Source organism: Falco peregrinus, chromosome Z (assembly GCF_023634155.1).
Source record: "Falco peregrinus isolate bFalPer1 chromosome Z, bFalPer1.pri, whole genome shotgun sequence".
NCBI lineage: Eukaryota > Metazoa > Chordata > Aves > Falconiformes > Falconidae > Falco > Falco peregrinus.
The window spans coordinates 74,080,677-74,106,826 of NC_073739.1; the positions used below are offsets into that span (position 1 = coordinate 74,080,677).

General features: G+C 59.8%; 2 protein-coding genes across 2 annotated transcripts; one reads left to right on the forward strand and one right to left on the reverse strand.

The window, feature by feature from the left end:
* Positions 1-1,972: 1,972 nt before the first annotated feature.
* LOC129782772 (B-cell differentiation antigen CD72-like) lies at positions 1,973-22,791 on the reverse strand. Its single transcript, XM_055791434.1, has 6 exons — positions 22,581-22,791; positions 22,378-22,470; positions 3,594-3,908; positions 3,315-3,463; positions 2,983-3,083; positions 1,973-2,651 (listed from the first exon to the last, which is right to left on the reverse strand). The coding sequence occupies exons 1-6, from the start codon at positions 22,723-22,725 to the stop codon at positions 2,504-2,506; spliced, it is 951 nt and encodes a 316-aa protein (XP_055647409.1). The 5' UTR covers positions 22,726-22,791; the 3' UTR covers positions 1,973-2,503.
* Positions 22,792-24,725: 1,934 nt separating this feature from the next.
* CD72 (CD72 molecule) lies at positions 24,726-26,144 on the forward strand. Its single transcript, XM_055791436.1, has 4 exons — positions 24,726-24,962; positions 25,048-25,137; positions 25,360-25,449; positions 25,926-26,144. Exons 1-4 carry the CDS (start codon positions 24,878-24,880, stop codon positions 26,000-26,002), a joined length of 342 nt encoding a protein of 113 aa, XP_055647411.1. The 5' UTR covers positions 24,726-24,877; the 3' UTR covers positions 26,003-26,144.
* Positions 26,145-26,150: the final 6 nt, after the last annotated feature.

The window sequence follows — 26,150 nt, forward strand, 5'->3', positions numbered from 1 at the left end:
CTAGCAAGGGATCCCAGCTGTTGGGCTTCTTTGCCTCACAGTTGCTGATCACTGGCCCCATTAGCCCAGCACCGGAGCCTTATCCCAGCCCCCTGCCCGTCTCTGGACACGCTGCAGCCCCTCTGCATCCCCCTGGCAGTGAGAGGCCCAACCTGAACACAGGAGTCGAGGGGCGGCCTCGCCAGTGCCCAGTGCAGGGGGACAGCACTGCCCTGGCCCTGCTGGCCACGCCGTTCCCGGCACCAGCCAGGATGCTGCTGGCCTCCTTGGCCACCTGGGCACACGGGGGGCTCATGCCCAGCCGGCTGCCGACCAGCCCCCCCAGGCCCTTTCCCCCCAGGCAGTTCCCAGCCCCCTGCCCCCAGCCCGCAGCGCTGCGGGGGCTGGTGTGACCCACGGGCAGGACCCGGCACTGAGCCTGGTTGACCCTCACACAGCTGGCCTGGGCCCATCGCTCCAGCCTGCCCAGACCCCCCTGCAGAGCCTCCTGCCCTCCCGCAGATCAACGCTCCCCCCAGCTGGGGGTCACCTGTGAACTTGGTGAGGGTGTGCTAGATCCCCTCGTCCAGATCACTGATAAAGATACGGAACAGGACTGGCCCCAGCACCGAGCCCTGGAGAACACCACCTGTGACTGGCCACCAGCTGGATGTAGCTCCATTCCCCACCACTCTCTGGGCTCAGCCACCCAGCCAGCTGGTTACCCAGCACAGAGTGCATCCATCAGGTGCAAAGCCCCTGGCTATGGGAAGTGATGCCCATCCTAGGAATCTGCCTAAATCCTTCCACACACATTGCCACCCCGGGACCGCCGTCTCAGGGCACATTTCTGTATTGCCTCACACAGAAGTTGTCTCCTCTTACACCGGGGTGAGACCAAAGTCCACAAAACCCATAATATGCCAACAGTATTTAGTAACAGTATTGAACAGCTCACATAAGGGTGAGCCAGGACCTCAGGACCCCGCATAACAAAACCATCCACATCAGTCCTGGGCACGGAAAGGCAGGTGTATTCCCTCATCTTCTCCACAAGATAGCTACCCTAGGACAGCAAAGGCATCAATGCCAGGGCAAAGCACATTGTCATTGTTTGTGCTAGCTCAGCCCCAAGTTCCTTCACCCCCCCCACAAAATCACTCCCACAGCGCAGAAAGGCCATCTATGTCAGGGCAAAGCACACAGCCGTTGTTTCCCTTGACTCGTTCCCAAACTTCGCAAAATAGAGATAAGCCGTCCACCTAGCAGACTCCATGACCCACACAGGAGCTTGCACTTGATCCATTTGATAACTACCACAGCTATGGCTCACTTTGTATACAACTGCTGCTGTCTCAAGCTTGACATTGGGTGCCAGAAAGGACCTTGGCTGGATGCCATCTGCCCACCAAGCAGCTCTATCTCTACCCTGCTCAGCAGAAAATAAGAAAATAATATGAAGAAACCTTGTGGGTCAAGATAAAGGCAGTTTAATGAAAGCAAAAGCAAAAGTCACGCACATGGAAGCAAAGCAAAACAAAAGATTTTCTTTTTTAATTCCCATCGGCAGGCGAAGTTCAGCCACTCTCCGGAAAGCTGGGCTTCAGTACGTGTAGCAGTCGCTCTAGACAGCAATACTGTAAGTAACAAATTCCCCTCCTTCCTCCTCCTTTCTCTGGCTTTTATATCTGAGCAGATTTCATATGGTATGGAATATCCCTTCGGTCAGTTTGGGCCAGCTGTCCTGGCCATGTCCCCTCCCCAGATCCTGCCCACCCCCAGCCTACTGGTGAGGGGGGAATGTTGGAGGGACAGCCCAGATGCTGTGTGAGTGCTGCTCAGCAGTAGCTGAAACACCGGTGTGTTATCACCGCCTTTCTTGCTATCAGCACAAAGCACAGCACTATGAGGGCTGCTGGGGGGCTCAGCCAGACCCAACACAGCACCCCCTGGTCAGGGTTCCCCAGTGCTCCCCCATCTCCCACTCGGTTTCAGGGCTTTCCAGAAGTTTTGCGTCTGGTGGCACCACTCTTGCACCCTTCCCAGGTTGGGGCCAGCCCAAAGCCCTGGGCAGATTATGGAGGCAGGAGAAATGGCAGGATGGGAGCTGTCAGTGCTGTGGGAAGGGACAGGTTGGGGATGCCAATGGCACTGTTACCCCCCAGCCCTGAAAAGATGCAGATGGCACATTCTGCAGCAGTGCTAGTGCAGCACCATCAGCCCTGGGGGGGCACAGCTGGGGGGGGCTGGACTCCACACTGGGGTTTTGGGTCACTGTGAGCTGTACTGGCTAATGCAGGCACACAGGGATACGCAGAAGGCTGGTGCAAGGTGATACAAGTGTATGCATGAGTGTGAAAGAGGGGAGTAAAATCTGCTTTCCGTGAGCCTTGCTTTATAATACAGACACTGTCCCCCAGTGCTTTGTTGTGGTTGAGACATCGTGTGCACAGCGGAGAGGGTCTTGGGGTGTACCCCCAGCTCCTGCCCCTGAGTCCTGTGACAGAGGTGGGTGGCAGCACAGTCAGTCCTTGTCCAGGAAAGAAAGGGAGGTCTTGGATGGGCTGCTCAGCATCGGGGGCTGCTCGCAGATCCACTGGTACTTTCTCACACATTTTGAACTTTCTATATTCCCGTCAGCTGACATGCCACACTCTGTAGAATGGTTGGGCCTAGGAGACAGAGCATGTTTCAGAGGGGCAGTGACAGCACCCTCACTGTGGACATCCCCTCTCACAGGCCCCACTGCTGCTGTGGCAGGTGGGACACCTGGCACTAGGACAAGTCCGAGGAAGGGCCACATTCCTCCCCCCAGCCTCCTGCTCTGCCAGTTGGGGATCTGGCAGTGAACCCTGCAGCTGGGCTCTGCCCAGGACCCCTTCCTCAGGATGCTGATCATTTGAGCATCACCCCCTTGGCCAGGGGGGACTCACAGGATGGAAACAGCATGTCCTTGGCATGGCTAAAGGGCTGGTGCTTTGTGTCAAGGACCACTGCACTTACGGGTAGAACTGCTTGCTGTCCTGCCATACAACAGTCCTCTTAGAGTCAGAAGAAAATTGTGCTCCAATCCAGTACGCTTCATCACTCATCACCAAAAATTGCTGGGGACAAGAGAAGCTGTCAAGCACCTGCCCCATGGCCAGTGCCCACCTGGTTCCCAGGAGCCACGGGGCCAGCTATGCCCTCCCCGCAGGCTGCTGGGACGGGCACCCAGGGCTTGCGCTGCCACCTCAGCATGTCCACAGCTGCCATGCCACTGGCGCCACGGGGTTCTGCCCAGCCCCACCATTGCCCACAGCCCCCTGGGGTGCTGCAGCCCCCCGGCTCTGTACCGGCAGTGTCCAGGTTGGCCAGTTGCCTTGGACCAGCAGCTGAGCAGATTTCATTCTGCAGTCATGACGGCTTTCCCACCACGTCTTCCTGCTCATCGAGATGAAGAGGCACTTGCCCCTGTAGAGCACCCAGCCTGAGGGGCAGCAATCTGGGGGCAGGGGCACAGCTCAGGCACTCGCCCTCCCACGGGTGCTCAGGAGGCCAGCCTGGCTGTGACCAGCCCCCACATCCCCCCGGCAGCATCACTGCCTGTCCCCCCAACCCCACCATGGCCCTACCTGTATTCACGCAGGCACGCAGGCTGCTCACAGTACTCTTGCTGGCCCTGAGCTCCCCCTGCACCTCCTGCATCTCCTCCTGCAGCACAGCCAGCTCCTGCCTGGTGTGCCCCAGCTTGACGTTCAGGTTGCCCAGCTCCTGCCGGCTGCTGTTGCCCTCCCGCCACGCTCGCTGCAGCTCTGCCATGGCCCACGCCAGCTCCAGCCGCATCTGCTCCAGGCTCTGCTCCCGTGCCCTCACCTCCTGCGAGAGGCGGCCCCGCTCGGCCGCGTGCTCCCGGGAGGCGTCCTGCAGGCTGTGGGTGACCTGCCAGTCTGGGGACAGCGGGGGTGAGCTGGGGCACAGCGATGGAACAGCCCGAGCAGGGCCACGAGGGCTGACCCTGCTCAAGGCATGGCCCTTGCAAGGGAGAGTGGGATAAGAGTGTTCAGCCTGTGGGCAGAGACTGTCCTGGGGGTGCCAGTGGGATGGGAAAGGAAGTCCCAGCGGTGGCAACAGGAAGGGAGGAAATGTGAGGCAGTGGGAAGCAGTGGGAAGCAATGGGAAGCAGTGGGAGGCAGTGGGATGCAGTGGGATGCAGTGGGAAGCAGTGGGATGCAGTGAGAGGAAGTGGGAGGCAGTGGGTGGCAGTGGAAAGCAGTGGGAAGCAGTGGGAAGCAGTGGGAGGAAGTGGGAAGCAGTGGGAGGCAGCGGGAAGCAGTGGGAAGCAGTGGGGGGCAGTGGGAAGCAGTGGGAGGCAGTGGGAAGCACTGGGGGGCAGTGGGTAGCAGTGGGAGGCACTGGGAACTAGTGGAAGGACGTGGGAAGCAGTGGAAAGCAGTGGGAGGCAGTGGGAAGCAGTGGGAGGCAGTGGAAAGCAATGGGAAGCAGTGGGAAGCAGTAGGAGGCAGTGGGAAGCAGTGGGAGGCAGTGGGAAGCAGTGGGAGGCAGTGGGATGCGGTGGGAAGCAATGGGAAGCAGTGGGAGGCAGTGGGAAGCACTGGGAAGCAGTGGGAGGCAGTGGGAACAGTGGGAGTCAGTGGGAGGCAGGGGAAGCAGTGGGAGGCAGTGGATTGCGGTGGGAAGCAATGGGAGGCAGTGGGAAGCAGTGGGCAGAAGTGAGAAACACTGGGAGCCAGTGGGAGGCAGTGGGATGCAGTGCGAGGCAGTGGGAAGCAATGGGAAGCAGTGGGAAGCAGTGGGAAGCATTGGTAGGCAGTGGGAAGCACTGGGAGGCAGTGGGTAGCAGTGGTAGGCACTGGGGAGCAGTGGAAGGAGGTGGGAAGCAGTGGGAAGTAGTGGGAAACAGTAGGGGGCATTGGGATGCAGTGGAAAGCAGTGGGAGGCAATGGGAAGCAGTGGGTGGAAGTGGAAAGCAGTGGGCAGCAGTGGGAAGCAGTGGGAGGCAGTGGGGAGCAGTGGGAGGAAGTGGGAAGCACTGGGAGGCACTGGGAAGCAATGGGAAGGAATGGGAAGTAATGGGATGCAGTGGGAAGCAGGAAGTGGTAGTGGGAAGCAGTGCGAGGCAGTGGGAAGCAGTGGGAAGCAGTGGGAGGCAGTGGGAAGCAATGGGAAGCAGTGGGAGGCAATGGGAAGCAGTGCGAGGCAGTGGGAAGCAGTGGGAAGCAGTGGGAGGCAGTGGGAAGCAATGGGAAGCAGTGGGAGGCAGTGGGAAGCAATGGGAGGCACTGGGAAGCAGTGGGTGGCAGTGAGAAGCAGTGGGAGGAAGCAGTGGGAGCAGTGGGAGGTAGTGGGAAGCAATGGGAAGCAGTGGGTATCAGTGGGATGCAGTGGGAAGCACTGGGAGGTAGTGGAAAGCTGTGGGTGATAGTGGGAGGCAGTGGGATCTGTGGGAGGCAGTGGGAAGCAGTGGGAAGCAGTTGGAGGCAGTGGGAGGCAGTGGGAAGGAATGGGAAGTAGTGGGAAGCTGTCAGAAGGAAGTGGGAAGCAGTGGGTGGAAGTGGGAAGGAATGGGAGGAAGTGGGAAGCAGTGGCAGGCAGTGGGAGGCAGTGGGATGCAGTGGAAAGCAGTGGGAGGCAGTGGGAGGCAGTGGGAAGCAATGGGAAGCAGTGGGAGGTAATGGGACACAGTGGGAAGCAGTGGGAGGCAGTGGGAGGCAGTGGGAGTCAGTGGGAATCATTGGGAAGCAGTGGGAAGCAGTTGGAGGCAGACGGTACCATGGGAAGCAGTGGGAAGCAGTGGGAAGGAATGGGATACAGTGGGAAGCAGTGGGAGGCAGTGGGAAGCAGTGGGAAGCAGTGGCAAGCAGAGGGAGGCAGTGGGAAGTAGTGGGAAGCAATGGGAGGCAGAGGGAGGCAGTGGGAAGTAGTGGGAAGCAGTGGGAAGGAATGGGATGCAGTGGGAAGCACAGGGAGGCACTGGGAAGCAGTGGGAAGCAGTGGGAGACAGTGGGAAGCAGTGGGAAGTAGTGGGAGGCAGTGGGAAGCAGTGGGAAGCAGTGGGAAGCAGTGGGAAGCAATGGGAAACAGTGGGAAGCAATGGGAAGCTGTCAGAAGGAAGTGGGAAGCAGTGAGTGGAAGTGGGAGGCAATGGGAGGAAGTGGGAAGCAGTCGGAGGCAATGGGAGGCAGTGGGAAGCAGTGGGAAGCAGTGGGAGGCAGTGGGAGGCAGTGGGAGGCAGTGGGAAGCAGTGGGAAGCAGTGGGATGGAATGGGAAGTTACGGGATGCAGTGGGAAGCAGTGGGATTGCAATGGGAGGCAGTGGGAAGCAGTGGGAAGCAATGGGAGGCAGTTGGAGGCAATGGGAAGCAGTGGGAGGCAGTGGGAGACAGTGGGAAGCAGTGGGAACGAAGTCGGTAGCAGTGGGAGGCAGTGGGAAGCAGTGGGAGGCAGTGGGAGGCAGTGGGAGGCAGTGGGAAGCAGTGGAGGGCAGTGAGAAGCAATGGGAAGCAGTGGGATGCAGTGGGAAGCAGTGGGAAGCAGTGCGGGGCAGTGGGAAGCAGTGGGAGGCAGTGGGAAGCACTGGGGGGCAGTGGGTAGCAGTGGGAGGCACTGGGAACTAGTGGAAGGCAGTGGGAAGCAGTGGAAAGCAGTGGGAGGCAGTGGGAAGCAGTGGGAGTCAGTGGAAAGCAATGGGAAGCAGTGGGAAGCAGTAGGAGGCAGTGGGAAGCAGTGGGAGGCAGTGGGAAGCACCGGGAGGCAGTGGGATGCGGTGGGAAGCAATGGGAAGCAGTGGGAGGCAGTGGGAAGCACTGGGAAGCAGTGGGAAGCAGTGGGTGGCAGTGGGAAGAAGTGGGAAGCAGTGGGATGCAGTGGGAAGCAGAGGGTGACAGTACGAAAGAGTGGGAAGCAGTGGGAAGCAGTGGGAAGCAGTGGGAGGCAGTGGGAAGCAGTGAGAAGCAGTGGGATGCAGTGAGAAGCAATGGGAGGCAGTGGGAAGCAGTGGGTGGTATTGGGAGGCAGTGGGAAGCAGTGGGAGGCAGTGGGAGGCAGTGGGAACAGTGGGAGTCAGTGGGAGGCAGGGGAAGCAGTGGGAAGCAGTGGGAGGCAGTGGGAACGCAGTGGGAAGCAGTGGGATGCAGTGGGATGGCAATGGGAGGCAGTGGGAAGCAGCAGGAAGGAATGGGATGCAGTGGGAAGCACAGGGAGGCACTGGGAAGCAGTGGGAGGCAGTGGGAAGCAGTGGGAGGCAGTGGGAAGCATGGGAAGCAGTGGGAGGCAGTGGGAAGCAGTGGGAAGCAGAGGGAGGCAGTGAGAAGCAGTGAGAAGCAGTGGGATGCAGTGAGAAGCAATGGGAGGCAATGGGAAGCAGTGGGTGGTATTGGGAGGCAATGGGAAGCAGTGGGAAGCAGTGGGAGGCAGTGGGAACAGTGGGAGTCAGTGGGAGGCAGGGGAAGCAGTGGGAAGCAGTGGGAGGCAGTGGGAAGCAGTGGGAAGCAGTGGGATGCAGTGGGATGGCAATGGGAGGCAGTGGGAAGCAGCTGGAAGCAGTGGGAGGCAGTGGGAAGCAGTGGGAGGCAGTGGGAAGCAGTGGGAGGCAGTGGAAAGCAATGGGAAGCAGTGGGAAGCAGTAGGAGGCAGTGGGAAGCAGTGGGAGGCAGTGGGAAGCACCGGGAGGCAGTGGGATGCGGTGGGAAGCAATGGGAAGCAGTGGGAGGCAGTGGGAAGCAATGGGAAGCAGTGGGAGGCAGTGGGAACAGTGGGAGTCAGTGGGAGGCAGGGGAAGCAGTGGGAGGCAGTGGATTGCGGTGGGAAGCAATGGGAGGCAGTGGGAAGTAGTGGGCAGAAGTGAGAAACACTGGGAGCCAGAGGGAGGCAGTGGGATGCAGTGCGAGGCAGTGGGAAGCAATGGGAAGCAGTGGGAAGCAGTGGGAAGCATTGATAGGCAGTGGGAAGCACTGGGAGGCAGTGGGTAGCAGTTGTAGGCACTGGGGAGCAGTGGAAGGACGTGGGAAGCAGTGGGAAGTAGTGGGAAACAGTAGGGGGCATTGGGATGCAGTGGAAAGCAGTGGGAGGCAATGGGAAGCAGTGGGTGGAAGTGGAAAGCAGTGGGCAGCAGTGGGAAGCAGTGGGAGGCACTGGGAATGCAGTGGGAGGAAGTGGGAAGCAATGGGAGGCACTGGGAAGCAATGGGAAGGAATGGGAAGTAATGGGATGCAGTGGGAAGCAGGAAGTGGTAGTGGGAAGCAGTGCGAGGCAGTGGGAAGCAGTGGGAAGCAGTGGGAGGCAGTGGGAAGCAATGGGAAGCAGTGGGAGGCAATGGGAAGCAGTGCGAGGCAGTGGGAAGCAGTGGGAAGCAGTGGGAGGCAGTGGGAAGCAATGGGAAGCAGTGGGAGGCAGTGGGAAGCAATGGGAGGCACTGGGAAGCAGTGGGTGGCAGTGAGAAGCAGTGGGAGGAAGCAGGAAGCAGTGAGAGGTAGTGGGAAGCAATGGGAAGCAGTGGGTATCAGTGGGATGCAGTGGGAAGCACTGGGAGGTAGTGGAAAGCTGTGGGTGATAGTGGGAGGCAGTGGGATCTGTGGGAGGCAGTGGGAAGCAGTGGGAAGCAGTTGGAGGCAGTGGGAGGCAGTGGGAAGGAATGGGAAGTAGTGGGAAGCTGTCAGAAGGAAGTGGGAAGCAGTGGGTGGAAGTGGGAAGGAATGGGAGGAAGTGGGAAGCAGTGGCAGGCAGTGGGAGGCAGTGGGATGCAGTGGAAAGCAGTGGGAGGCAGTGGGAGGCAGTGGGAAGCAATGGGAAGCAGTGGGAGGTAATGGGACACAGTGGGAAGCAGTGGGAGGCAGTGGGAGGCAGTGGGAAGCAGTCGGAGGCAATGGGAGGCAGTGGGAAGCAGTGGGAAGCAGTGGGAGGCAGTGGGAGGCAGTGGGAGGCAGTGGGAAGCAGTGGGAAGCAGTGGGATGGAATGGGAAGTTACGGGATGCAGTGGGAAGCAGTGGGATTGCAATGGGAGGCAGTGGGAAGCAGTGGGAAGCAATGGGAGGCAGAGGGAGGCAGTGGGAAGTAGTGGGAAGCAGTGGGAAGGAATGGGATGCAGTGGGAAGCACAGGGAGGCACTGGGAAGCAGTGGGAAGCAGTGGGAGACAGTGGGAAGCAGTGGGAAGTAGTGGGAGGCAGTGGGAAGCAGTGGGAAGCAGTGGGAAGCAGTGGGAAGCAATGGGAAACAGTGGGAAGCAATGGGAAGCTGTCAGAAGGAAGTGGGAAGCAGTGAGTGGAAGTGGGAGGCAATGGGAGGAAGTGGGAAGCAGTCGGAGGCAATGGGAGGCAGTGGGAAGCAGTGGGAAGCAGTGGGAGGCAGTGGGAGGCAGTGGGAGGCAGTGGGAAGCAGTGGGAAGCAGTGGGATGGAATGGGAAGTTACGGGATGCAGTGGGAAGCAGTGGGATTGCAATGGGAGGCAGTGGGAAGCAGTGGGGGGCAGTGGAAGGCAGTTGGAGGCAATGGGAAGCAGTGGGAGTCAGTGGGAGACAGTGGGAAGCAGTGGGAACGAAGTCGGTAGCAGTGGGAAGAAGTGGGAAGCAGTGGGAGGCAGTGGGAGGCAGTGGGAAGCAATGGGAAGCAGTCGGAGGCAATGGGAGGCAGTGGGAAGCAGTGGGAAGCAGTGGGAGGCAGTGGGAGGCAGTGGGAGGCAGTGGGAAGCAGTGGGAAGCAGTGGGATGGAATGGGAAGTTACGGGATGCAGTGGGAAGCAGTGGGATTGCAATGGGAGGCAGTGGGAAGCAGTGGGAAGCAATGGGAGGCAGAGGGAGGCAGTGGGAAGTAGTGGGAAGCAGTGGGAAGGAATGGGATGCAGTGGGAAGCACAGGGAGGCACTGGGAAGCAGTGGGAAGCAGTGGGAGACAGTGGGAAGCAGTGGGAAGTAGTGGGAGGCAGTGGGAAGCAGTGGGAAGCAGTGGGAAGCAGTGGGAAGCAATGGGAAACAGTGGGAAGCAATGGGAAGCTGTCAGAAGGAAGTGGGAAGCAGTGAGTGGAAGTGGGAGGCAATGGGAGGAAGTGGGAAGCAGTGGGAGGCAATGGGAGGCAGTGGGAAGCAGTGGGAAGCAGTGGGAGGCAGTGGGAGGCAGTGGGAGGCAGTGGGAAGCAGTGGGAAGCAGTGGGATGGAATGGGAAGTTACGGGATGCAGTGGGAAGCAGTGGGATTGCAATGGGAGGCAGTGGGAAGCAGTGGGGGGCAGTGGCAGGCAGTTGGAGGCAATGGGAAGCAGTGGGAGTCAGTGGGAGACAGTGGGAAGCAGTGGGAACGAAGTCGGTAGCAGTGGGAAGAAGTGGGAAGCAGTGGGAGGCAGTGGGAGGCAGTGGGAGGCAGTGGGAAGCAGTGGGAGGCAGTGGGAAGCAATGGGAAGCAGTGGGATGCAGTGGGAAGCAGTGGGAGGCAGTGGGAAGTACTGGGAGGCAGTGGGAAGCAATGGGAAGCAGTTGGATGCAGTGGGAAGCAATGGGAAGCAGTGGGAGGTAATGGGACACAGTGGGAAGCAGTGGGAGGCAGTGGGAGTCAGTGGGAATCATCGGGAAGCAGTGGGAAGCAGTTGGAGGCAGTGGGTGGTAGTGGGAAGCAGTGGGAAGGAATGGGAGGCACTGGGAAGGCAATGGGAAGCAGTGGGAGGCAGTGGGAACAGTGGGAAGCAGTGGGAACGAAGTCGGTAGCAGTGGGAAGAAGTGGGAAGCAGTGGGAGGCAGTGGGAGGCAGTGGGAGGCAGTGGGAAGCAATGGGAAGCAGTGGGAGGTAATGGGACACAGTGGGAAGCAGTGGGAGGCAGTGGGAGGCAGTGGGAGTCAGTGGGAATCATTGGGAAGCAGTGGGAAGCAGTTGGAGGCAGTGGGTGGTAGTGGGAAGCAGTGGGAAGGAATGGGAGGCAGTGGGAAGCAGTGGGAAGCAATGGGAGGCAGAGGGAGGCAGTGGGAAGTAGTGGGAAGCAGTGGGAAGGAATGGGATGCAGTGGGAAGCACAGGGAGGCACTGGGAAGCAGTGGGAAGCAGTGGGAGACAGTGGGAAGCAGTGGGAAGTAGTGGGAGGCAGTGGGAAGCAGTGGGAAGCAGTGGGAAGCAGTGGGAAGCAATGGGAAACAGTGGGAAGCAATGGGAAGCTGTCAGAAGGAAGTGGGAAGCAGTGAGTGGAAGTGGGAGGCAATGGGAGGAAGTGGGAAGCAGTGGGAGGCAATGGGAGGCAGTGGGAAGCAGTGGGAAGCAGTGGGAGGCAGTGGGAGGCAGTGGGAGGCAGTGGGAAGCAGTGGGAAGCAGTGGGATGGAATGGGAAGTTACGGGATGCAGTGGGAAGCAGTGGGATTGCAATGGGAGGCAGTGGGAAGCAGTGGGGGGCAGTGGCAGGCAGTTGGAGGCAATGGGAAGCAGTGGGAGTCAGTGGGAGACAGTGGGAAGCAGTGGGAACGAAGTCGGTAGCAGTGGGAAGAAGTGGGAAGCAGTGGGAGGCAGTGGGAGGCAGTGGGAGGCAGTGGGAAGCAGTGGGAGGCAGTGGGAAGCAATGGGAAGCAGTGGGATGCAGTGGGAAGCAGTGGGAGGCAGTGGGAAGTACTGGGAGGCAGTGGGAAGCAATGGGAAGCAGTTGGATGCAGTGGGAAGCAATGGGAAGCAGTGGGAGGTAATGGGACACAGTGGGAAGCAGTGGGAGGCAGTGGGAGTCAGTGGGAATCATCGGGAAGCAGTGGGAAGCAGTTGGAGGCAGTGGGTGGTAGTGGGAAGCAGTGGGAAGGAATGGGAGGCACTGGGAAGGCAATGGGAAGCAGTGGGAGGCAGTGGGAACAGTGGGAAGCAGTGGGAACGAAGTCGGTAGCAGTGGGAAGAAGTGGGAAGCAGTGGGAGGCAGTGGGAGGCAGTGGGAGGCAGTGGGAAGCAATGGGAAGCAGTGGGAGGTAATGGGACACAGTGGGAAGCAGTGGGAGGCAGTGGGAGGCAGTGGGAGTCAGTGGGAATCATTGGGAAGCAGTGGGAAGCAGTTGGAGGCAGTGGGTGGTAGTGGGAAGCAGTGGGAAGGAATGGGAGGCAGTGGGAAGGCAATGGGAAGCAGTGGGAGGCAGTGGGAACAGTGGGAGACAGTGGGAGGTAGGGGAAGCAGTGGGAAGCAGTGGGAGGCAGTGGGAAGGCAATGGGAGGCAGTGGGATGCAGTGGGTAGTATTGGAAGACAGTGGGATGAAGTGGGAGGCAGTGGGAGGCAGTGGGAAGCAATGACAAGCAGTGGGAGGCAATGGGATACAGTGGGAAGCAGTGGGAGGCAGTGGGAAGCAGTGGGAAGCAGTGGGAGGCAGTGGGAAGCAGTGAGAAGCAGTGGCAAGCAGAGGGAGGCAGTGGGAACCAGTGGGAAGCAGTGGGAGGCAGAGGGAGGCACTGGGAAGCAGTGGGAAGCAGTGGGAAGCAGTGGGAAGGAAGTGGGAAGCACTGGGAGGCAGTGGGAGGCAGTGGGAAGCAGTGGGAAGCAGTGGGAAGTAGTGGGAGGCAGTGGGAAGCAGTGGGAAGCAGTGGGAAGCAATGGGAAACAGTGGGAAGCAATGGGAAGCTGTCAGAAGGAAGTGGGAAGCAGTGAGTGGAAGTGGGAAGCAATGGGAGGAAGTGGGAAGCAGTCAGACGCAATGGGAGGCAGTGGGAAGCAGTGGGAAGCAGTGGGAAGCAATGGGAAGCTGTCAGAAGGAAGTGGGAAGCAGTGAGTGGAAGTGGGAAGCAATGGGAGGAAGTGGGAAGCAGTCAGAGGCAATGGGAGGCAGTGGGAAGCAGTGGGAAGCAGTGGGAAGCAGTGGGATGGAATGGGAAGTTACGGGATACAGTGGGAAGCAGCGAGTGGTAGTGGGAAGCAGTGCGAGGCAGTGGGAAGCAGTGCATGGCAGTGGGAAGCAATGGGAAGCAGTGGAAGGCAGTGGGAAGCAATGGGAGGCACTGGAAAGCAGTGGATGGCAGTGGGAAGCAGTGGGAGGAAGCAGGAAGCAATGGGAGGTAGTAGGAAGAATGGGAAGCAGTGGGTATCAGTGGGATGCAGTGGGAAGCACTGGGAGGTAGTGGAAAGCTGTGGGTGGTAGTGGGAGGCAGTGGGATCAGTGGGAGGCAGTGGGAAGCAGTGGGAGGCAGTGGGAGGCAGTGGGAAGCAGTGGAAAGCAGTGTGAGGAAGTGGAAAGCACTGGGAGGTAATGGAAGGCAGTGGGAGGCAGTGGGAAGCAGTGGGAAGCAGTGGGAAGCAGTGGGAGGCAGTGAGAAGCAGTGGGAAGCAGTGTAAAGCAGTGGGAAGCAGTGGGAAGAACTGGGAAGCAATGGGAGGCTGTGGGAAGGGAATGGGAAGCAGTGGGAAGTAGTGAGAAGCAGTGGGAGGCAGTGGGAGGAAGTGGGAAGCAGTGGGAAGTAGTGGGAGGCAGTGAGAGGCAGCGGGAGGCACTGGGAGGCAGTGGGAAGCAGTGGGAGGTAGTGGGAGGCAATGGGAAGCACTGGGAGGAAGTGGGAGGCGGTGGGTGGCATTGGGTGGTAGTGGAAAGCAGTGGGAAGCAGTGGGAGGCTTTCAGACAAAGTGAGAGGCTTTCGGATGCAGTGGGAAGGAAATGGGAAGCAGTGGGTAGTAGTGGGAAGCAATAGGAGGCAGTGGGAAGCAGTGGGAGGCAGAGGCAAGCAGTGGGAGGCAGTGGCAAGCAGTGGGAAGCAGTGGGATGCAGTGAGAGGCAGTGGGAGGCAGTGGCAGGCAGTGGGAACCAGTGGAAAGCAGTGGGTGGTAGTGGGAGGCAGTGGGAAGCAGTGGGAGGCAGTGGGAAGCACTGGAAGGCAGTTGGAGGCAATGGGAAGCAGTGGGAGGCAGTGGGAGACAGTGGGAAGCAGTGGGAATGAAGTCGGAAGCAGTGGGTGGAAGTGGGAAGGAATGGGAGGAAGTGGGAAGCAGTGGGAGGCAGTGGGCAGCAGTGGAAGGACGTGGGAAGCACTGGGAAGCAGTGGGAAGGAATGGGAAGTAATGGGATGCAGTGGGAAGCAGCGAGTGGTAGTGGGAAGCAATGGGAGGCAGTGGAAAGCAGTGGGAGGCAGTGGGAGGTAGTAGGAAGCAGTGGGAAGCAGTGGGAAGCAGTGGGAGGCAGTGGGAAGCAGAGGGAAGCGGTGGAAGGCAGTGGGAAGCAATGGGAAGCACTGGCAAGAAATGGGAAGCAATGGGAGGCACTGGGAAGCAGTGGGAAGCAGTGGGAAGCAGTGGGAAGCAGTGGGAAGCAATGGGAGGCAGTGGGATGCAGTGCGAGGCAGTGGGAAGCAATGGGAAGCAGTAGGAAGCAGAGGGAAGCCGTGGTAGGCAGTGGGAAGCACTGGGAGGCAGTGGGTAGCAGTGGCAGGCCCTGGGAAGCAGTGGAAGGACGTGGGAAGCAGTGGGAAGTAGTGGGAAGCAGTGGGAGGCAGTGGGATGCAGTGGGAGGCAGTGGGGGGCAATGGGAAGTAGTGGGTGGAAGTGGAAAGCACTGGGAGGCAGTGGGAGGCAGCCGAGGCAGTGGGAAAGAAGTGGAAAGCAATGGGATGCATTGAGGAGCAGTGGGAGGCAGTGGGAAGCAGAGGGTGGCAGTGGGAAGAAGTGGGAAGCAGTGGGATGCAGTGGGAAGCAGTGGGTGACAGTACGAAGGAGTGGGAAGCAGTGGGAAGCAGTGGGAAGCAGTGGGAGGCAGTGGGAAGCAGTGAGAAGCAGTGGGATGCAGTGAGAAGCAATGGGAGGCAGTGGGAAGCAGTGGGTGGTATTGGGAGGCAGTGGGAAGCAGTGGGAGGCAGTGGGAGGCAGTGGGAGGAAGTGGGAAGCAGTAAGAGCAGAGGGAGGAAGTGGGAGGTAGTGGGAAGCAGTGGGAGGCAGTGGGAGGCAGTGGGAGGCAGTGGGAGGCAGTGGAAAGCAGTGTGAGGACGTGGAAAGCACTGGGAGGTAATGGAAGGCTGTGGGAAGGGAATGGGGAGCAGTGGGAAGTAGTGGGAAGCAGTGGGAGGCAGTGGGAGGCAGTGGGAGGCAGTGGGAAGCAGTGGGAAGCAGTGGGATGCAGTGGGAGGCAGTGGGAGGCACTGGGAGGCAGTGGGAAGCAGTGGGAGGTAGTGGGAAGCACTGGGAAGCACTGGGAGGAAGTGGGAGGCAGTGGGAGGCAGTGGGAGGCAGTGGGAAGCAGTGGGAAGCAGTGGGATGGAATGGGAAGTTACGGGATGCAGTGGGAAGCAGCGAGTGGTAGTGGGAAGCAGTGCGAGGCAGTGGGAAGCAGTGCGAGGCAGTGGGAAGCAATGGGAAGCAGTGGGAGGCAGTGGGAAGCAATGGGAGGCACTGGAAAGCAGTGGATGGCAGTGGGAAGCAGTGGGAGGAAGCAGGAAGCAATGGGAGGTAGTGGGAAGAATGGGAAGCAGTGGGTAGCAGTGGGATGCAGTTGGAAGCACTGGGAGGTAGTGGAAAGCTGTGGGTGGTAGTGGGAGGCAGTGGGATCAGTGGGAGGCAGTGGGAAGCAGTGGGAGGCAGTGGGAGGCAGTGGGAGGCAGTGGGATGCAGTGGAGAGCAGTGGGAGGCACCGGGAAGCTGTAAGAGCAGAGGGAGGAAGTGGGAGGTAGTGGGAAGCAGTGGGAGGCAGTGGGAGGCAGTGGGAGGCAGTGGAAAGCAGTGTGAGGAAGTGGAAAGTACTGGGAGGTAATGGAAGGCAGTGGGAGGCAGTGGGAAGCAGTGGGAAGCAGTGGGAAGCAGTGGGAGGCAGTGAGAAGCAGTGGGAAGCAGTGTAAAGCAGTGGGAAGCAGTGGGAGGCAGTGGGAAGCAATGGGAGGCACTGGGAAGGGAATGGGAAGCAGTGGGAAGTAGTGGGAAGCAGTGGGAGGCAGTGGGAAGCAGTGGGAAGCAGTGGGATGCAGTGAGAGGCAGTGGATGGCACTGGGAGGCAGTGGGAAGCAGTGGGAGGTAGTGGGAGGCAATGGGAAGCACTGGGAGGAAGTGGGAGGCGGTGGGTGGTAGTGGAAAGCAATGGGAAGCAGTGGGAGGCTTTCGGACGAAGTGAGAGTCTTTCGGATGCAGTGGGAAGGAAATGGGAAGCAGTGGGTAGTAGTGGGAAGCAGTAGGAGGCAGTGGGAAGCAGTGGGAGGCAGTGGGAAGCAGTGGGAGGCAGTGGCAAGCAGTGGGAAGCAGTGGGATGCAGTGAGAGGCAGTGGGAGGCAGTGGCAGGCAGTGGGAACCAGTGGGAACCAGTGGGTGGTAGTGGGAGGCAGTGGGATGCAGTGGGAAGCAGTGGGAAGCACTGGAAGGCAGTTGGAGGCAATGGGAAGCAGTGGGAGGCAGTGGGAGACAGTGGGAAGCAGTGGGAACGAAGTGGGAAGCAGTGGGTGGAAGTGGGAAGCAATGGGAGGAAGTGGGAAGCAGTTGGAGGCAGTGGGCAGCAGTGGAAGGACGTGGGAAGCACTGGGAAGCAGTGGGAAGGAATGGGAAGTAATGGGATGCAGTGGGAAGCAGCGAGTGGTAGTGGGAAGCAGTGGGAGGCAGTGGGAGGCAGTGGGAGGCAGTGGGAAGCAGTGGGAAGCAGTGGGATGCAGTGGGAGGCAGTGGGAGGCACTGGGAGGCAGTGGGAAGCAGTGGGAGGTAGTGGGAAGCACTGGGAAGCATTGGGAGGAAGTGGGAGGCAGTGGGAGGCAGTGGGAGGCAGTGGGAAGCAGTGGGAAGCAGTGGGATGGAATGGGAAGTTACGGGATGCAGTGGGAAGCAGCGAGTGGTAGTGGGAAGCAGTGCGAGGCAGTGGGAAGCAGTGCGAGGCAGTGGGAAGCAATGGGAAGCAGTGGGAGGCAGTGGGAAGCAATGGGAGGCACTGGAAAGCAGTGGATGGCAGTGGGAAGCAGTGGGAGGAAGCAGGAAGCAATGGGAGGTAGTGGGAAGAATGGGAAGCAGTGGGTAGCAGTGGGATGCAGTTGGAAGCACTGGGAGGTAGTGGAAAGCTGTGGGTGGTAGTGGGAGGCAGTGGGATCAGTGGGAGGCAGTGGGAAGCAGTGGGAGGCAGTGGGAGGCAGTGGGAGGCAGTGGGATGCAGTGGAGAGCAGTGGGAGGCACCGGGAAGCTGTAAGAGCAGAGGGAGGAAGTGGGAGGTAGTGGGAAGCAGTGGGAGGCAGTGGGAGGCAGTGGGAGGCAGTGGAAAGCAGTGTGAGGAAGTGGAAAGTACTGGGAGGTAATGGAAGGCAGTGGGAGGCAGTGGGAAGCAGTGGGAAGCAGTGGGAAGCAGTGGGAGGCAGTGAGAAGCAGTGGGAAGCAGTGTAAAGCAGTGGGAAGCAGTGGGAGGCAGTGGGAAGCAATGGGAGGCACTGGGAAGGGAATGGGAAGCAGTGGGAAGTAGTGGGAAGCAGTGGGAGGCAGTGGGAAGCAGTGGGAAGCAGTGGGATGCAGTGAGAGGCAGTGGATGGCACTGGGAGGCAGTGGGAAGCAGTGGGAGGTAGTGGGAGGCAATGGGAAGCACTGGGAGGAAGTGGGAGGCGGTGGGTGGTAGTGGAAAGCAATGGGAAGCAGTGGGAGGCTTTCGGACGAAGTGAGAGTCTTTCGGATGCAGTGGGAAGGAAATGGGAAGCAGTGGGTAGTAGTGGGAAGCAGTAGGAGGCAGTGGGAAGCAGTGGGAGGCAGTGGGAAGCAGTGGGAGGCAGTGGCAAGCAGTGGGAAGCAGTGGGATGCAGTGAGAGGCAGTGGGAGGCAGTGGCAGGCAGTGGGAACCAGTGGGAACCAGTGGGTGGTAGTGGGAGGCAGTGGGATGCAGTGGGAAGCAGTGGGAAGCACTGGAAGGCAGTTGGAGGCAATGGGAAGCAGTGGGAGGCAGTGGGAGACAGTGGGAAGCAGTGGGAACGAAGTGGGAAGCAGTGGGTGGAAGTGGGAAGCAATGGGAGGAAGTGGGAAGCAGTTGGAGGCAGTGGGCAGCAGTGGAAGGACGTGGGAAGCACTGGGAAGCAGTGGGAAGGAATGGGAAGTAATGGGATGCAGTGGGAAGCAGCGAGTGGTAGTGGGAAGCAATGGGAGGCAGTGGTAAGCAGTGGGAGGCAGTGGGAGGTAGTAGGAAGCAGTGGGAAGCAGTGGGAAGCAGTGGGAGGCAGTGGGTGGCAGTGGGAGGCAGTGGGAAGCAGTGGGAAGCAGTGGGAGGCAGTGGGAGAGTGGGAGGCAGTGGGAAGCAGAGGGAAGCGGTGGAAGGCAGTGAGAAGCAATGGGAGGCACTGGGAAGCAGTGGGAAGCAGTGGGAAGCAGGGGGAGGCAGTGGGAGGCAGTGGGAAGCAGTGCGAGGCAGTGGGAAGCAATGGGAAGCAGTGGGAAGCAGAGGGAAGCAGTGGTAGGCAGTGGGAAGCACTGGGAGGCAGTGGGTAGCAGTGGCAGGCCCTGGGAAGCAGTGGAAGGACGTGGGAAGCAGTGGGAAGTAGTGGGAAGCAGTGGGAGGCAGTGGGATGCAGTGGAAAGCAGTGGGGGGCAATGGGAAGTAGTGGGTGGAAGTGGAAAGCACTGGGAGGCAGTGGGAGGCAGCCGAGGCAGTGGGAAAGAAGTGGAAAGCAATGGGATGCATTGAGGAGCAGTGGGAGGCAGTGAGAAGCAGAGGGTGGTAGTGGGAAGCAGTGGGAAGCAGTGAGAAGCATTGGGAGGCAGTGGGAAGCACTGGGAAGCAGTGGGAAGCAGTGGGTGGCAGTGGGAAGAAGTGGGAAGCAGTGGGATGCAGTGGGAAGCAGAGGGTGACAGTACGAAAGAGTGGGAAGCAGTGGGAAGCAGTGGGAAGCAGTGGGAGGCAGTGGGAAGCAGTGAGAAGCAGTGGGATGCAGTGAGAAGCAATGGGATGCAGTGGGAAGTAGCGAGTGGTAGTGGGAAGCAGTGGGAGGCAGTGGGAAGCAGTGGGAGGCAGTGGGAAGCAGTGGGAAGCAGTGGGAAGCAGTGGGAGGCAGTGGGAGAGTGCGAGGCAGTGGGAAGCAGAGGGAAGCGGTGGACGGCAGTGGGAAGCAATGGGAAGCACTGGCAGGAAGTGGGAAGCAATGGGAGGCACTGGGAAAGAAGTGGAAAGCAGTGGGAAGCAGGGGGAGGAAGTGGGAGGCAGTGGGAAGCAGTGGGAGGTAGTGGGAAGCAATGGGAAGCAGTGGGAAGCAGAGGGAAGCAGTGGTAGGCAGTGGGAAGCACTGGGAGGCAGTGGGTAGCAGTGGCAGGCCCTGGGAAGCAGTGGAAGGACGTGGGAAGCAGTGGGAAGTAGTGGGAAGCAGTGGGAGGCAGTGGGATGCAGTGGAAAGCAGTGGGGGGCAATGGGAAGTAGTGGGTGGAAGTGGAAAGCACTGGGAGGCAGTGGGAGGCAGCCGAGGCAGTGGGAAAGAAGTGGAAAGCAATGGGATGCATTGAGGAGCAGTGGGAGGCAGTGGGAAGCAGAGGGTGGTAGCGGGAAGCAGTGGGAAGCAGTGAGAAGCATTGGGAGGCAGTGGGAAGCACTGGGAAGCAGTGGGAAGCAGTAGGTGGCAGTGGGAAGAAGTGGGAAGCAGTGGGATGCAGTGGGAAGCAGAGGGTGACAGTACGAAGGAGTGAGAAGCAGTGGGAAGCAGTGGGAAGCAGTGGGAGGCAGTGGGAAGCAGTGAGAAGCAGTGGGATGCAGTGAGAAGCAATGGGAGGCAGTGGGAAGCAGTGGGTGGTATTGGGAGGCAGTGGGAAGCAGTGGGAGGCAGTGGGAGGCAGTGGGAACAGTGGGAGTCAGTGGGAGGCAGGGGAAGCAGTGGGAAGCAGTGGGAGGCAGTGGGAACGCAGTGGGAAGGAATGGGATGCAGTGGGAAGCACAGGGAGGCACTGGGAAGCAGTGGGAGGCAGTGGGAAGCAGTGGGAGGCAGTGGGAAGCATGGGAAGCAGTGGGAAGCAGTGGGAGGCAGTGGGAAGCAGTGGGAAGCAGAGGGAGGCAGTGAGAAGCAGTGGGAAGCAGTGGGATGCAGTGAGAAGCAATGGGAGGCAATGGGAAGAAGTGGGTGGTATTGGGAGGCAATGGGAAGCAGTGGGAAGCAGTGGGAGGCAGTGGGAACAGTGGGAGTCAGTGGGAGGCAGGGGAAGCAGTGGGAAGCAGTGGGAGGCAGTGGGAAGGCAGTGGGAAGCAGTGGGATGCAGTGGGAAGCAGTGGGAGGCAGTGGGAAGCAGTGGGAAGTAGCGGGAAGCAGTGGGAGGCAGTGGGAAGCAGTGAGATGCAGTGGGAAGCAGTGGGAGGCAGTGGGAAGCAGTGGGAGGCAGTGGGATGCGGTGGGAAGCAGTGGGATGCAGTGGGAAGCAGTGGGTGACAGTACGAAGGAGTGGGAAGCAGTGGGATGCAGTGGGAAGCAGTGGGAGGCAGTGGGAAGCAGTGGGATGCAGTGGGAAGCAGTGGGTGACAGTACGAAGGAGTGGGAAGCAGTGGGATGCAGTGGGAAGCAGTGGGAGGCAGTGGGAAGCAGTGGGATGCAGTTGGAGGCAGTGGGATGCAATGGGAAGAAGTGGGATTCAGTGGGAAGCATTGGGAGGCAGTGGGAGGCAGTGAGAAAGGAGTGGGAAGCAGTGGGATGTATTGGGAAGTAATGGGAGGCAGTGGGAAATATTGGGAAGCAGTGGGAGGCAGTTGGAAGCACTGGGAGGCAGTGCGTACGCAGTGGGAGGCAGTGGGATGCAGTGGGAAGGCAATGGGAGGCAGTGGGAAGCAGTGGGTGGAATTGAGAGGCAATGGGAAGTAGTGGGAGTTAGTGGGAGGCCGTGGGAAGCAGTGGGTGGCAGTGGGAGGCAGTGGGAAGCAGTAGGAGGCAGTGGGAAGCAGTGGCAAGCAGTGGCAAGCAGTGGCAATCAGTTGTAGGCAGTGGGAAGCAGTGGGATGCAGTAGGTGGCAGTGGGATGCAGTGGGAGGCAGTGTGAAGTAGTGGGAGGCAGTGGGTGGTAGTGGGAAGCAGTGAGAAGCAGTGGGAGGCAGTGGGAGCTAGTGGGAGTCTGTGGGAAGCAGTGGGAAGCAGTGGGAGACAGCGGGCATCAATGGGAGGCAGTGGGAAGCAGCGAGTGGTAGTGGGAAGCAGGGCGAGTCAGTGGGAAGCAGTGGGAAGCAGTGGCAGGCAGTGGGAGGCATTGGGAGGCAGTGGGAAGCAATGGAAAGCAGTGGAAGGTAATGGGACACAGTGGGAAGCAGTGGGAGGCAGTGGGAGTCGGTGGGAATCATTGGGAAGCAGTGGGAAGCAGTTGGATGCAGTGGGAAGCAGTGGGGGGAAGTGGGAAGCAGTGGGAAGCAGTGGGAGGCAGTGGGAATGCAGTGGGAAGCAGTGGGAAGTAGTGGGTGGTATTGGGAGACAGTGGGAAGCAGTGGGAGGCAGTGGGAGGCAGTGGGTAGCAGTGGGAGGCAGTGGGAGGCAGTGGGTAGCAGTGGGAGGCAGTGGGAAGCAGTGTGAGGCAGTGGGAGGCAGTGGGAAGCAGTGAGAGGCAGTGGGGGGCAGTGGGAGGCAGTGGGAAGCAGTGGGAGGCAGTGGGAAGCAATGGGAGGCAGTGGGAAGCAGTGGGAGGCAGTGGGAAGCAGTGGGAAGGAATGGGAGGCAGTGGGAAGGCAATGGGAAGCAGTGGGAAGCAGTGGAAAGCAGTGGGAGCCAGTGGGAAGCAGTGGGAGCCAGTGGGAAGCAGTGGGGGGCAGTGGGAAGCAGTGGGAGTCAGTGGGAGCCAGTGGGAAGCAGTGGGAAGCAGTGGGAGGTAGTGGGAAGCAGTGGGAAGCAGTGGGAAGCAGTGGGAAGCAGTGGGGGGTAGTGGGAAGCAGTGGGGGGTAGTGGGGGCAGTGGGAAGCAATGGGAGGCAGTGGGAGGCAGTGGGAAGCAGTGGGAAGGAATGTGAGGCAGTGGGAAGCAGTGGGAAGCAGTGGGAAGCAGTGGGAGGCAGTGGGAGGCAGTGGGAAGCAGTGGGAAGGAATGGGAGGCAGTGGGAAGGCAATGGGAAGCAGTGGGAAGCAGTGGAAAGCAGTGGGAGCCAGTGGGAAGCAGTGGGAGCCAGTGGGAAGCAGTGGGGGGCAGTGGGAAGCAGTGGGAAGCAGTGGGAGCCATTGGGAAGCAGTGGGAAGCAGTGGGAAGCAGTGGGAAGCAGTGGGAAGCAGTGGGAGGTAGTGGGAAGCAGTGGGAAGCAGTGGGAGGCAGTGGGAATCAGTGGGAGCCATTGGGAAGCAGTGGGAAGCAGTGGGAAGCAGTGGGAAGCAGTGGGAGGCAGTGGGAGGCAGTGGGAAGCAGTGGGAAGCAGTGGGAAGCAGTGGGAAGCAGTGCAGGCAATTGGAGGGCAGCTCCGGGCAGCCAAGCAAGCAGCGGTGCTGCCCCTCGACCACCAGCTCCAGCACCCCCAGGCTAGACAACCCCCCAGCAGCCTGGCCCTTGCCCAACCCACTCCCAGTGCCCCCCTCCCTGGCCACCCCCCCACCCCGCGGCCCTCACCCTGACTCACAGCAAGTCCCCAGGGCCACCACGGTGGCCACCAGCAGCAGCAGGCTGGCTGCCAGCAGCCTCACAGCGACACGCCAATGCCGGGGCCGGCGCCCTGCAAGAGATGCGTGCCCATGGGCATCACCGCACGGTGCCACAGCCGCCACCCGGTGCCCACTCTGCACCAGGGCACCCCCGCAGTGGTGGCCGCGGCCGGGGCCTCACCTGGGCTGGGTGCCACGGGCACCGGTGCCGGCGGCATGTTCTCATAGGGGCTGTCATCCTCATCGGGGGCTGCGTGGCAGGTGGGGGAGGTGAGTGGGGGGGCCATGGCAAACTTCAGGTCGGCGTAGACCACGCTCTGGGCCATACTCTGAACTGCTCTGGTGGTCCTGACAGCTGCTGTGCTGCTGCAGTCACTGCCTCTCTGAGAACTGCAAAGGAGAAGTGCAGCTAGTTTCTGGAGAAGTAGAGGTTTGCTGTCAGGTGCTGTAGGTGGGAGGAGGACAGCACAGCCGCTGGGACTGGTGCCCTGCTATTGGCTCTGGTGCAGTCACCATGGCCCCTTCTATGCCCCGAAACTGCTCAGGGTCCTCTGGGGTGGCAGTGGGGTGCAGGAGCAAAAATCATGGACTCAACGACATATCAGTATGATCCTAGTTGAAGCCACTTTACTGAAGTTTCTGCAAGGTTATATACGATTTTAATATTCATACACACATCACACCTTAATTCTGTGCGTTACATACACTGTTCACACGCTGCTATACAGATACTAATGTGTTAAAAGCATGCAGGTGGTTAGTCCCATCATTAAGATTGTTGACATTCTTGCACTCATTAGATCCCAGCTCAGCTCCTGTTTTTCTGCCTGCTTAACTGCCAACGATCCCATTTTCTTTGTTCCAGGTGTCTTTCTCACACAACATTGCAGCCTTGCTGAGCAGATAAAGCCTTTATTTAACCATATCAAGCTGCTAAAGCAAGAGTGACATTTGATAGGCCAGGTGTCCCTTTTCCTCCAAATACATTGCCACAGTGGGACAGTGCAGCTTGGTATTGGGGTGCTGGACAGGTCTACAGGGCTCAGACTACCAAGAATTGACCCAGCTCTCTGAGGCAGGGGAGAGGAGGGCTGGCTTTCATGTAGGAACAGGTGTCTCTGGTGCTGCCTCCATCCAGGATGGAGGGTCCCCCTCTTAGTACTCTGCTTTGGGTTTTGACCATCATTGCTGTGCAATGCAGCCCCTAGTGCCTGGAAGGGGTTTCCACATTGCAGTGTGAGCTCTTGCTCTTCTCCCCTTCTCCCGGCCACATCTCCCCATTCTGCCAGCAAGGACACCACAGGCTACTATGGCCCAGACCTCGAAGGGTCATGATAAATGGGCCCCATTGCTCTCCTCTGGTCGCCAGCCCATCGCTCCCACAGCAGCAGGTGGGCAGGTCAGGCAGGTGCCACTTGCACTTGGTAAATCCCACTGGGCTCCCCCCAGCCACCACCATATCCTCCCTGTACCTGGACCACCACATGCCCAGGAGGATGTGCTCCACCTTCTTCCCGGGGACTGGCTGGAAGCTGCTCAGCCTTTAGCTTTCCAAACATCTTTACTGTCCCCTTTGGAGCTGGCCATGATTTTTGCCTTTATCCAGTGGAAAAGAACTTCCACTGCTCTTGAAGAGGTGGTGGAGAGTGGCCTTGCAATGCTGTGCTCCACTGGCACCCCTGGATGACTCCAGTCCTGTCCCAGGAACTGGCTTTGTCCAGATGTGCCCAGCTGGTCCCTAAACTCAGTGCCCTTTCTGAAACCTGCGTCTCTGTATGCAGTTCAGTAGAGATCTCTGAGACGCTGAGGGGCTGAAGGTTGGGACAGAGGGAGGAGATGCTGTGAGTCCTGGAGTTGTGGTCTGGGGAAGGGAAGGCAAAGCAGGTGTCACTGCCCTATGTAACCCTCTGGGGAGCTTTGGACTGATGCCGAAGCCAGGGGTCTTCTAGGAGGGTATCAGGGAGAGGATGAAAGGGAGCAGCACAAGCTACATCATGGGGAAATACCCATTCCCAGAGGCCAGGAGGGGAAATCTGCATCCGTGAAGACTTCCAGCCACCCTCAGGGCTGTCCCCAGGGTGATGTGCTCCTGTATCCAGGCTGGTCCTACTCTCCCCCAGCTCTCCCCTGACCCAGGGATTTGGGTCCATCCCTGCTCTGCCACTGCCCTGACCTCAGGCAGTGCTGCCCTGGACCTGCCATGTGCTCGTGGGAACTGTGAGCACTTTTGGGGTGTGGGAGGGGACAGGGCAGTGATGCAAGGACCAATGAGAAGGTGCTGGTTCCTGCAGCTGTGCCTCGTTGGTCCCATCTGCCACAGCTCAGAGCAAACTTCTGCTTCTGAAGACGCTGACTCCACTTCTTCCCTGCACCCCCAGGAGACGGCGCAATTACCAGGGAACAGGACCATCCCAGAAAGGCATCCCAAGGGTAGGGTGGGAGCCAGAAGGGCTCAGGGCTTGCCTAGTGCTTGCCCACATGGCCCAGAGCATGGTTTATGCTGACCTGAGGTTTGCCAAGGTGATGGGGGGCCGGAGCATGGCCAGCCAGGCATTGGAGGCAGGTGAGAGCCCTTGGGACCCCCTACACTTTCCCCACCATGCCTTACCTTGTGGACTCATCTGCCCTCCTCTCCCTTCCTCCAACAGCCCTTGGCATGGATGATGCGGAGAGCCCCTACGAGAACATGCAGCCGCTGTCGGTGGGGCAGGATGGGGACAGGGCCCAGCCCAGTCGAGGTGAGTGCCTAGCTGGAGCCCAGGGAACCTGGGGAGGTCTTGGCTTGGGTAGTGGGTCATGTTTCAGGGTACCCCCTTCCCATTCTTGAAGAGAAGAAGTGCCCAAACCATGCCACCTGTGCTATCATGCTGCCACTCTGCTGCCTGAAGGTAAGAGGTCTAGGGGCTGTCAGGGGTTTCCTGACTCACTGTGTGATGCCTGTGGTTGGTTGTGTCTTGCAGGGCGCTGGTCCTGGTGGCAGTACCTCCCTGCGGGACTGATAGTAGCTTGCCTGTTGCTGCTGGTGGCCACTGTGGCCCTGGGAACTTGCTGTGAGTTGGGGGGGCTGGGCACTTCTGAGGTGGGGGGGTGGTTGGGCAGCGTGGTGAGAGGGAGGCAGATGGGCTAGGGTGAGTTCCTGGGTGAGTGGTGGGGGTGAATGGAGTATTGCCCATGCCCACTCTTTGTAGCTGGATCCCTCTGCCCTGTCTGGTACACGCTGGCTTGTACCCCTTGCACATCATGGGTGTCTCCCTGCCCTGCCCAGGCTTGCCCAGCCTTGTGTTGCTGCACCCTTCCTGCCACTACCCTGCTCTGTCTGCTCCTACATCCATCCTGTCCTGCCTTGCCCTGCTCCCCCCTGCCACCGCCTGTTCCTGACAGCACAATTCCCTGCTGTGTCTTTCCCATCCAGCATGGATGGATGCTGCCTTGCAAGGGTCATCCTACCCCCCTAGCAGGGTCAGCCCACGTGGCCCTGCCCGGGCTGTCCCATCGCTGTGCCCCAGCTCACCCCCGCTGTCCCCAGACTGGCAGGTCACCCACAGCCTGCAGGACGCCTCCCGGAGCACGCGGCCGAGCGGGGCCGCCTCTCGCAGGAGGTGAGGGCACGGGAGCAGAGCCTGGAGCAGATGCGGCTGGAGCTGGCGTGGGCCATGGCAGAGCTGCAGCAAGCGTGGCGGGAGGGCAACAGCAGCCGGCAGGAGCTGGGCAACCTGAATGCCGAGATCGTGCGACTCACGGGGGTCCTGGG